At 37.2% G+C, this 12,841-nt stretch overlaps 1 protein-coding gene across 3 annotated transcripts in view; it reads left to right on the top strand.

The window, feature by feature from the left end:
* ptprua (protein tyrosine phosphatase receptor type Ua) overlaps window positions 1-12,841 on the top strand; it is a 237,953-nt gene that overhangs the window by 135,483 nt on the left and 89,629 nt on the right. For all 3 annotated transcript variants that reach the window (XM_060865749.1, XM_060865751.1, XM_060865750.1), the window contains exon 5: window positions 9,219-9,334. In XM_060865749.1, the coding sequence (XP_060721732.1) occupies window positions 9,219-9,334 (116 nt within the window). The remainder of the gene's footprint in view (window positions 1-9,218; window positions 9,335-12,841) is intronic.

Genomic DNA, 12,841 nt, shown 5'->3' on the forward strand with positions numbered 1-12,841 from the left:
ATAACTAAATACACCGACTGGAGGCATCGAACAGAAAACAGGAGGGATGAGTAGGGGAAACAAGTACAATCACATAAGGAACAGGTGTGAAGAGGCAAAAAGGGATAGAGGCCTGGGTGGGGCAAAATCAAGTCAAGTCAAGTCAAACCACAGCACTTGACATAATACAAAAACATACACTGCCAGAACACCCCCTAGAGTACCAGCAGCGAATGTCCAAGCATAACCCTGACGAAGTTTGTTTCCAAAATAAAACATGCTCTGAAAGGTCATTACTAATTATTTTAATACCTGCCAACTGATCATATACTGTAAGCTGCCTTTTTTCCCTGGTCCTAAATCCCACATCCCACTTTCATGAGGTAGACGCTTGGCGGTTGGATGCAAGTGCAGAAGGTTTATTAACAAAAATACTGTAACACAAAGGATTAGTCAAATTATTAGAAAACATCAAATAAAAAAAATTAGGAACAAAGATGAAATAAGACTAGAAAACGATCTAAAAATGTCAAGACGATGAACAAGATGAGAAAGACAACGGTCAAATTGGTTAGTACATTAACCAAATACAGTAGGCTTGGCAAGTTAAGTGGAGAACAGGAAGGATACTATGTTACTTAAAATAAGGTGGTAAGTGGTAGCCTAGTGGTTAAGGTGTTGGACTACTGATTGAAATGCTTTCATTTATAAACTAGTGAAAATCATAATAACCATTATAAACAAATTTCAATATAACATCTAAATATATGAAAGTATAAAAATATTTGAAATGACGGTGTTGTGAATGAGAGATGAAATGTAGATGTGATAAAGTAGTGTAATAGTGGAGAGAGATGGCATGGGGATGGTAGTTATTCTTGGCTGTTTAGAATTTTAAAATCCTCTGGGAAAAGGTGTTTTTGAGGCAAGCGATGTTTGCCTTGATGTTTCGGAAGCACTTGCCAGAGGGAAGAAAGAAAGAAATGCTGGAAGCTCAGTATTGATGATTTTGGAAGCCATTTTAACCTTCTGTTGTGGAAGCCTGAGGTCTTGTGCAATTAGGTTGCCAAACCACACCATGATGAATCCGGTCAGTACACTTCATCTAGAGTGGTGAAATTCCTTCCAAACCCTTTAAGCTTTCTCCTAAAGAAGGGACTGTTTTTGTTGGATGATATTGTAGGTATTGAAGGAGTCAAGCAAGTCTGATTACAAAACAGCCAAGAATTTGAATCTGTTGATGATTTTCTCTTCTTTTCATGATTTCCCCTCCAGTCCACAATGATGTCTTTGGTTTTGGTGACTTTCATGTGAGGTTATTGTTAACACACCATGCCGACAGATCTCCATCCTGTAGACTTAATGAATTGCGTTGACTTAATGAATTGCGTATGAATCCAATCACCATGGTATTGTCAGTGAATACAGTGAATACTTGAGGTTTCTTATAACTAGAGGCAGTTGATTAGAAATAAAATATGTATTTAATGAGTATCATCCATATAATTTGTGGGTACTTAGGACTGAAATCTTACTACAAGCATTTTTAGTAATATCCATCCATTCATCCATCCATCCATCTATCTATGTTTCTATTTACTGTATCTGTCAATCTGTCTATTTGTCTTTCTGCCTGTCTGTATCTCTCTCTCACAAGTGAATACAACTGTAGGTAAACAGGCTGTATAACAGAGGACTAAGACAGTTCTCCTGTGGAGTTTCCATGCTCATTATTTCAGTTTCCAATCCTCACTCTCTCTGTTGGTCAAAGAGTCAATTTTTCCAGGTAGAGACGGAATTGCTCCTATTCCACTTCCTGTCTAATCTTTTTCAGATTTTATTCATGTTGTTTCTTATTTACAGCAGTTAAGAAAAAAGTTGCCACCACAGCGAATCATCTGTTTCCACCTAACTCTGTCCTCGGCATCCTCTTCTCTTGCACCAATTACCTTCATATCCTCTTTCAACACACTCATATATCTCATCTTTGGCTTTTCTTTTGACCTCTTACAGTACCTGACAGTTCCATCTCCAACATCCTTCTACTAATATAACCATCTCTCTTTTCTGTACATGTCCAAGCCATCTCAATCTAGCTTCTCTGACCTTGTCACCAAAACAGCCAACCTGAGCTGTCCCTCTGATGTGTTCGTTCCTAATCCTGTCCATCCTCGTCATTCCTAAAGAGAACCTAAACATTCTTATCTCTGCTACCTCCATCTCTGCCTCATGTCTTTTCTTCACTGCTACAGTCTCTAACCCATACAGCAGAGCTGGTCTCACTACTGTCTTGTACACCTATCCTTTGATTCTTGCTGACACTCTTCTCCACCCACTCTCTCCACCGCCTGAACTCGCCTCTTCAGCTCTTTTCCATACTCCCTGTCACACGGCACGGTTGACCCCAAAAACCTTCAACTCCTGCACGTTCTTTACCTCAGCCCCTGTACCTCACTGTTCTGTCTCCATCCCTTTTGTTCAAACACATATTCTGTTTTACTATGACTGACTTTCATTCCTCTTCTCTCCAAAGCAAGACCTCCACCTGCTTCCTACTCTAACTACAGATCACAATGTCATCCGCTAACATCACTGTCCACAGCGATTCCTGTCTGTCTTTGTCAACCTTTCCATAACCATAGCAAACAAGAAGGGACTCAAAGCAGATCCTTGATGTAGCCCCACATCCTCCTTGAACTCCTCTGTCTGACCTACAGCACATCTCACTGCTGTCATCCTCCTCTGATACATATCCTGCACTACACTGACGTACTTCAATGTCAGGAGTGGCAGAACTGGCTTGATAGAGAAAAAACACGCAACTTTATCTATCTGCCAAAATACATATCAAGCTACGGTTACAGCATTTAGCAGACACCCCATTTATACAGCTAAGCAACTGAGGGTTAAGGGCCTTGCTTCAAACTCCTGATCAGTAGACCAACACCTTAACCATTGAGCTACCACCTCCCCTAGCTAGGCAAGCCAGTAGACCATCACTGCCAGCTATAAAGTGCTGATGAAAAGGAAATACTTCTGAATTGGCACCACTAATGTTACACAATAGTCAAGTTGTTTTTAAGACAATAAAATAACAGTGAGACAATTTGAAAATCTCAAACATTTATTGATCAATTAACCAGCTGGAAAAGCTGGGCTATTAGTCGGAGTAGCTCGGCCATTGAGCAATAGGGATCTACTGCCCTGACTGAGGCAGGAGGAAGAAAAGGTTGGAGATGCTATGAGAGCAGTGATTGAGACTGAACAGAGTAGGGTATGACAAATCTAAAGAGAGCAATGATTGCTTTGCCTAACATGTACTGTGGTGCAAAGCTAAAGGAAAGTTCTGAATTTTCAGTGAGAAATGAAAAGAAAATTAGTTTTGGGGCTGAACCGAGAACTCTCGGTTTAGAAGATTGGGTATTTTCTGATGAGAGCAAACCTAACTGCCAAGACAGCCCTCTTAATAATAATACCACTGACATTTCACTGTGGGAGTCTCGTGTCACCTATAAATTTTTTCTTAAGGAGCTTTTCAGCTTTATTTGTATGCCTATCAATGTTTTTTTAGGCAAACAAGTTGATATTAAAGATTTCTCCCCTGATCACCATAAAGAGCTTTATTTGTTTTTATATAGCACATTTGTGAGCATAAAATGCAGCACAAAAAGCTTCCCAAGGACTAAAAAAGACAATAAAAGAGACCAGAATCAAGTAGGGACATAATATGAGCAGCGATAATAATACAAATCTAAATAATTTAGTACAGGAAAAACAGCACAGCGCAGAGAAAACAGGAATAAGTGGAATATATAGTGATAAGTACAAATAGTAGAGATAATAAATATTAGTGATGAGACATATAAAACCTTAAAGAAACAAAACAAAAAAACAAAAACCTTTTTGAAGGTCATGAGTTCAAGCCTCACATGGGGCTTGGACCTATCTTGAATTTCCTCCAGGATCAATACAGTGTCTATCTAGAAGTGCTATTGAGTAAAGCATTGTACAATTAGACAGCATTACATGTGCATGGTGTTTTTCCTCTCTGGTACTGTTCTACTTTCTATTTTCTTCCAAGAACAGCCAAACAATGTTTAGTAATTTATAAACGCTGTTTGTTATATTAATAGGTAAATAATAAATACATAATTAGCATTAGTTTTTTTTTTTATTTATAACAAGAAATGAATGCTGTCAGTCATGGTGCCATGTTTAATATCCTGAATGAGCAGACACGCAGAGTTAAAATCCTTAGATCAGACCGTACAAATTGCTTAGTCTCAGACTTCATCTTCTATTAGTCCAAATTATTTGTCCAAATATTTTAGCATCAGAATTGTTAAGATCGTTAGACAATACAATAAGCTAAATTACATCACAAAAAACAGTATAATAAAATACAAAACCCAAGACAATACAATAAACTAAAAGTACAACATACCAGAATATAATCAAGAAAAATACAACACAACACAAATAGGATAAACTAAAATATAATACAATTTTTAGGGCACGCTAATAGGCAGACACAGAAAAAAGTAGCACTGAGCCAGGGATCAGGTGAATATGCACAATTGTGAGTAAAGAGTGGGTGAGAGGGGGAAGGGAGAAGAAAAAGGAGAGAGAGAAAATGGAGCCTGTAGTGTAGTGGGGACAGGTTGGAGAGGCTGTGGATGATTGTCTCAGTGAGAGAAAGAGAAGGCTCCCATTTTTTGGCGGGAACTCGACTGGCCCACCTTGACTGTGGTGCTTAAGCCTCGGAAGCCCGTTGTCAGCGGTGCCATTAATGGTGCTGAACCACCGGTTTAAATTTTCTGAAGCAGAGGAAAGGTTTTCTGGCTGCGTCAGGCGGTGATGCATGCTCCGACATCACAGGGCCCCCCCCTTAGCTCCAAGCCCCCACCTAGCAGCAGTCATTACTAGAAAGTGTAGTGTAGAGTGAGGCTGTCTGCGTTCCCATGTTGGTTCCTGACCCTGTGCTGGACCTGGAACGAGAAGTCATTCAAAAAAAGAAAGCATCGAGTTACTCTGGTGTTGTTTTTTTTTGCTTTTGCCATGCATAGCAGGGGGGCATGGTCTGTGACTAAGGTTAAGTGCTGCCCTGCTAGGCAGCACGGGAGTTCCTCAATGGCCGTGGTGGACGTGGTGTAAGGTGAGAGCCATTATGAGGTAGATCAACGCCCGCTTGGTTAGCAAACAAACAGGGTTATATACACAAGGGGAACCAATGACACACGAGAACTGGAACACAAAACTAACAACAATCAATGAACACATGACACATAAACCAGGCAGGAAGACATGGGGGCAAGGGAAGCAAGAGACAAGACACAGATATCAAAATAAAAGACATAGACATAAAACTAAACACAAGACAGAACACAAAGCATATGTTACATAACTTCCATCGGGCTTAGGCATGTTTATTTATTTATTTATTCCTAATTAGTTTTTGTTAAAAGTCTGGAAAATCACAAACAATAATCGTTAGTCATTGAATTTTATAGACTTTATAAAAGCTAGTGTTTAGATCTTACCGTGAACATTTTTTAATAATACACTAGATGAAAACTTTAATGAAAAATTTTGTATCAAATTTAGAATCTTCAGTTCTATAATAATGTAATTTTACTGTCTAGCTGTTATTTGTTTCCTCTCCTTTTTATCTTCACATATTGTTAGGTCTCATTTAAACCTGTCATGGTCTGCTTTCCCGTGCGCTCTGCTTTCTGCCTTTATAAGCTCAGAAACGCTCCTGGTCACAGAGAAAATTGGCTTCATCTTTTTTCTCTTTTAAAAATTGATTTATTGATAAATTGATTAAAAGTTTTCAACTTCAATTTAGATCTAACCTTTGCGCACACGTCAAGACTAGAATATAAATGGTGATGGCTAAATCCATAATTGCACAAATCTGGAAACAGGGTGATAATAAGGATCCCACAAACAGATTTAGTCGATTGGAATAAAATGTCTTCGTTGTTTAAAAAAAAAACCTTACTGAATGGACACAATGTTATCTCAATATGTTCTGCATCAGTTCCCTGCCGAGTGCCATATCAAATCAGCCATTGTGTAGGATTTTATTGCCTGTCTAATAGCTTTATATATATATATATATATATATATATATATATATATATATATATATATATATATATATATATATATAAATTGATTGCTACCTCTTTCAGTCTTGATTAACATACTGTCTGTGAGCTGTTAAAATGTTTTAGCACAGTTTATTACAGCATGTTGCACTACTATGTCTTGAGCAGCTCAGAATCTCAACCCGTGGGGCATTAAATATAGGCCCCCATGGCCGCTTTCATTTGTCTAAGCAAATAAATATGTACAATATATACTGTACTGTATACACACATATATATATTGTGTTGTGTTGTATTTTGACCCCTATGATAGATAGATAGATAGATAGATAGATAGATAGATAGATAGATAGATAGATAGATAGATAGATAGATAGATAGATTGATACTTTATTGATCCTGGAGGAAATTCAAGCATCCAGTAGCAACATACAGAGACCTAATAAACACAGTAGCATTGTAAAAAAAAAAATATATATATGCATGGATATATATGGATGCATGAAATATGGATGCATGGATGGATGTATATATTTGTCATCCAGAAGACACATAAATAGGTAATAATAAATAAATTTGCAAACTAATTTTGTAGTTAGTTTTCTGCTAGCCAGCCTGTTGGCAAACATAGCCATTGATTTCAATTAAACTCTAAAATTATGTGTCTACTAATTAATGATTAGTTAATGATTAAGATTAATGATTACTATATTAATGATTAAGAACAGTTATTTTAATTCACAGTTAAGAAATGAATACAAATATTGAAATAATTTATTTGGGTATTTGTTATATTCATAACAATATGTTATATGTTACAGTCTATTTCCACATAACTTCTGTGAGTGGGTGTTTAGATATTCTCAGGAGACAAAAGACCAGTAACATTCGTTCTCACACAGTAGCATTAATAATTAACACAAGCACAACTGTAGAGTAAACGCTGAAGTGGAATCCACCTGATATGATAAGAATTAGAGAAATTAAAAAACAAAAATGTATAGTTCACAATATGAACCAAATCATATTTGAACATACTGACTTTTGTTAAATTTTGGAAATTTTCTAGAAATATTTTCCTTTAACGGCGACACAGGACATTTGCTATTATATCATTAATAATATTATTAAAAAGAATGACGTGGTGTTGCTTTTATGGATCAGCTATAGAAATAAAAGCCTATTTGTTTTGTGAATATTGATTCAGTCTGTATACAAATATGACAGAAATGCTGTTTTATTATGGCGCTAAATAAAGCAGTAGTATTTATCTGGAGCTACCGAAGCAAAGCACTGACCATAGAGAGAAACAAAAAGGAATAGCGCTCCTGATATTCATATCTGTATTTGTATTCACTTAGAATAAAGTGTCTGTTCAATCGGAATAATTTAGTCTTGTTTGGTTACATCTTTAGTGCAGGTAAATTAAATCAGTGCTAATATCTTGGGAAAACAACACAGGCTGTGTTTCTGAAAATCTTTCTGGATGACCAACAAAATAGTTCTGTTTTATCAGAGACCAAGAGTTAGGGTATAATAAAAGAAATGTTTTTCTGCGTGCATGAAGACAAACTGTTTGCTCTATAATATAAAGAAAAATTGGGCACAGCAGGCTTTAATACTGATGTGTGCAGGCAAGATGACCCTATAGAGCAGATAATGGCCATGGTTAAGAGAGGAAAAGGCATGAGCAAGGACAGAACATCATGACCTGAGGAACACACGTGTATATCATATAAAAATACAGAAATCATGTTGAATTAAATTGATCTTAAATATATAAGCCACGTATACGTTAACAAACAATCACGAAACAATAGAAAATAATCTCACAGCTGCCAAAACGTTAGCTGCAGTGATTTTGATTTGTCCCAGTGATTCGAATCATTTGTAAATGATTCATTCAGTTACCCTTGCACTTGCAGGGAATGTGATGGAAATGAAGACATCCACAGATATGTGCTAGCTCAGTTATTAAGGTGTTGTACTGCTGATCAGAAGGTTGTGAGTTTGAATCCTAACGACTTGTTCTCTTAAACAAGGGGAAGTCATGGCCTAATGGTTAGAGAGTTTGACTCCTAACCCTAAGGTTGTGGGTTCAAGTCTTGGGCCGGCAATACCACGACTGAGGTGCCCTTGAGCAAGGCACCGAACCCCCCCAACTGCTCCCAGGGCACCGCAGCATAAATGGCTGCCTACTGCGCCGGTTGTGTGTTCACTGCTGTGTGTGCACTGTGAATGGTTTAAATGCAGAGAACGAATTCTGAGTATGGGTCACCATACTTAGCTGTATGTCATGTCATCTTTAAATAATTTGTTTAAAAATACTGTTCAAAAACAAATGCCACTGCAGCCTTTATTACATTCTGTACGTCATACAAATCATCTGCAGGAAAACGTCACATTTTATAGGTTGAGGATTTGAATGAACAAAAAATGTGAATCGTTGCATGGATTGATTTGTCCACTTAAAAGATTCGTTCAGAAACACTGATTTGTTCATGAACAAAACACTACGGCAGACTTTAGTAAATGAGATTTTATGAGATTTTTATTTATAAAATGTTAAAAGGTTCAGGATTTTACTCAACACCAAAGAGCATGCTGTTATGATTATTATGATATTCAACAAAGCTTTAAAGTGCTTTCAGAATCGTTTGTTCATTATTTCTCTATTTTACATTTTTCAAACACATAAACACTTATCAAAGGGAGCAATAATAACTGATGACACTACATCCCAGTGTCTATCCAAATATCCTTTCTTTAACCTTTTCAGACTTTTGAATAGTAAACTAAACCCAAACAACTTTACCAGTAAACCCCATGCTAGCAAACTCGGCTAGCGCCAAAATTACTATTAACCTTAGCTAAGATATCTAGTAAGCTGGTTATTGTTGTAACAATTTTTTTTTGTTTGTTTAATGCAAAACAGCACACTGGTGTGTTGCATTAAACTCTGATGATGTTGCATAATCGAGTTTGTGATTAGCTAATCTAACAGGTTTAACTTTAGTCCTGACTTTGTTGACTCAGTGCTGCTGTTCCCTCTGCACTGTATTTTTATTTGCTTTTAATTTAAATGAGAAATGACTTTTCAAGACTATTTGTTCCCACATTTCACAGATAAGGTGCCGCACTTCACCAGGCTTGGAGATGTGGAGGTGAATGCAGGGCAGAATGCGACCTTTCAGTGTGTGGCTAATGGACGTGCATCCAAGATGGATCCCTTCACCATGGAGGTAAGAGAGAGTCTGGGTAGCTCAAGCCTCCCTGCACTTATCAGGGTTTTATTTTTTTTTTCCTTTTTTGTTATCTCTCAACACACTATCATTGCATCTACTTGTATCAAAGGTTTCACACGCTCTTATGACTAGACTATATATTTACCATTGCTTTAAAAATTTGGTTCTTAGACAAATAAATATATACAATTTATTAAAACTTTATTGAAGTGAAATATTTTGCACCGGTAAGATTCTTTTTTTTTTTTTTTTTTTTTTTTTTGTGATTGTTTTGTGGCCAAAAATGATTGATTTTCCCTCAGATTTTTTTTCAAAAATTTGTGATGCAGCTTACAGAGATTTCTTTTTGAAAGACTACTTGAATGTTAGAAATTGCAAGCGCATGATTCTCCTACCAATGAAGACACTTATGTCATTTCTTTCTATGATAGCTGTATTCATATTTTCTGCACGTGAATCAAAGAGGGCTTTGGCTGAAGACGTGTTGTGATGTCATCACACACCACAACTTGGCCCAAGTCTGCTTCAAGCTTTGAGTTAGAAACACATTTCACAATTAGTAAAAACAAAATTAGTACACATCATGCACTGAAATGGAACCTTGTCTACTTTACAAAAACACGCAGATTATAAAACTAAATGAAATCTAAGAAAACATAAGAAAATTGTATATTTGTTTTACTTTAGTATTACTTTTTTGCCACTGAAGCCAGGTTCTCATATGCATGCAGTCAAACTTTGAGCTCTTTTCAAAATATCTTTTGAGCCTACAGCATCTGTTCAGTAGCAGCTCAGTGGTTAAGGTGTTGGGCTACAGCTTAGAAGGTTGTGAGATTAAATCCTAGAATCACCAAAACTGCCACTGCTGGGCCCTTGGGCAAGTCCCTTAATCCTCAACTGCTCAGTTGTATAAATGAGATAAAGGTAAGTCTCTCTAGAAGACAGCGTCTGCCAAATCCTGTAAATGTAAACGCAACATCACCCCAAATGTTTACAAGTTCTATTACCTCCCTATCTTTAAACTGAAACCCTTCTTCACTGTTATTTCTCATCTTTAGCATTTTCTTTTTCTTCTTGTGGTTCAAAATGATGATGAATGTGGAGTTGGACTGATGTAAAAGTCACATAAATTCCCATCTGCTTGTTCAGACAGAGCCCAAATATCTGATTGCAGTATCCCATATATGTAAGTGGCCCAAAGTGGAATTGAAGATTTATTTATTTATTTATTTATTTATTTATTTATTTATTTATTTACATGTTGCCTATCTAATCTGGCAACCAATTAATATGTCACTTTAAAAAAAGGCCACTATCTGATATTAGATTTAATAAACTCACTTCCTTCCTAATGCCTTACGATATCTGAAGCATATTCTTTTTTTTCATATAGTATGTATAAAAATGATTTTTTGGTTTGATAGACTCTCATTTAGTGGAATCAGCTCCATTAGCCTTGTAATAAAAGCGAGGCAGATTTTGGACATCCAACTTGTCTTGACTGATTGAATACATTTAAGATAAGTGAGAAATTCTGCTATATATTTCTCGCCTCCATGTTAAAACCATTCTCTGTAATAGAGCTTGATCAAAATACGTAGCCCTTCTCCAATCCTTTTGTCTTCTTCTGTACAAAGACAGACGTTATACGCTAATGTAATAATATAATCAATGACTTATAAATATATATATATTAACCTTGAATACGGAAGCTATTTTATAATTACACAAAGCACTTTCAGTAACCAAGACCCACCTTGATGGCCTGTGTGCTGCCGTTGCCCATTAAGCCTGTGTTTGTCTGTTGTTTGATGCTGGAGAGGTTGTTTGTGGAAGAATTATTTCAGCTCTTACTTTGATCCTTAAAGCTTTGAGAGAGCTCTGGCTTGCCTGATGGACTTTGCAGCTCTGCTTTTGCGGTTCTTCAAACAGAACAAACTAATAAGCTTTCATGTAGTATTCTTGTTTGGTTAGAAAAAATCTCAGTAAATGTCTTATCCTGTTTGCAGTTACTTCTTTTTTCTTTTCTTTTCAGGTTTCTGGTTGAAATACATGAATTTGTATAACCATGTCAATATATAAAGGTGCATGTGTGGAATTTTATTTAAAGAGTTTGAATTTTATTTACAAACCTCACGTAAAAATTTTAATGCGGGATGGAGACCATGCTGTCTGGCTGTTAGACGTTCTACACGTGATGCCGGGAGCATGGTTGTTAAGACCTTGGGCAACTGATTAGAAGGTCATGAGTTCAAATCCCAGAACATCCCAAATTGCCACCATGGGGCCCTTGAGCAAGGTCCTTAATCCTCAACTGCTCATCTGTATAAATGAGATAAATCTGGGTAAAGGCCTCTGCATAATACAGTTAATGCATCGTGCATTAGACTGGATTTAAATTTCCAGAATGTAAAAACAATAGTTACATGTTTTAATTTAGGTTGTTTTAAAAAGACATTTATCAAAAAATCTGCAATATCCACTCAGTCTCTCCCGGTTAATTTTGACTCATGTTCTCAGTGATTTATGTGCATTAAACCTGTTTTCACAGTAAAATTACATAAGTGTCTTGACTGATAGGAGTTTTTAAAAGAAGAATCGTTTGTTTGCAATTTTTGCCAAAACAGACATTTTTGGCTAAAAGAATCATAAAAAACTTAAAAGTAAAATCCTAGAGGAACTGCATATGCCAACTTTAGAGGTTGGGGTCAGAGCGCAGGGTCAGCCTTGATACAGCTCCCCTGTAGCAGGGTGGGTTAAGGGCCTTGCTCAAGAGCCCAACAGTGACAGCTTGGCAGTGCTGGAGCTTGATCCGCGATCAACAACACAGAGCCTTAACCACTTGAGCCACTACTGCCCCACTTTGATTCATGGTGTATGAAAGTGAAAGTGAAGTGACATACGGCTAAGTATGGTAACCCATACTCAGAATTTGTTCTCTGCATTTAACCCATCCAAAATGCACACACACAGCAGTAAACACACTCACACCGTGAACACACACCCGGAGCAGTAGGCAGCCATTTATGCTGCGGCGCCCGGGGAGCAGTTGGGGGGGGTTCGGTGCCTTGCTCAAGGGCACCTCAGTTGTGGCCAACCCGAGACTTGAACCCACAACCTTAGGGTTAGGAGTCAGACTCTCTAACCATTAGGCAACGACAGTGAGTTATTGTGATCACTGCTACATACAGCCATTAAAAACTGAAAGCTTTTTAAAGTAAAGCAGGACAACTTGGTGATTCAGCGTGTAGCGTTGCAGACTGCAGGGTACCTTAGAGTTTGCGTGAATTTCTTCTAGGTTCTCTAGAAGGTGGTTTGGCTGCACTAAATCGTCACTGTGTGTGAAAGTGTGTGCATGGTCCTCTGAAATGGACTGGTGCCCTGTCCTGTATATGTGTGTGTCTGTGTCACACCCAGTAACGCCTATAGATCTTCAAAACGAAGTTCCAATAAAGGGACAAATAACAACAGCAGTTGAATAGAATGGACTTGAATGGACAGCCA

The sequence above is a fragment of the Tachysurus vachellii genome, chromosome 3, assembly GCF_030014155.1.
Source record: "Tachysurus vachellii isolate PV-2020 chromosome 3, HZAU_Pvac_v1, whole genome shotgun sequence".
NCBI lineage: Eukaryota > Metazoa > Chordata > Actinopteri > Siluriformes > Bagridae > Tachysurus > Tachysurus vachellii.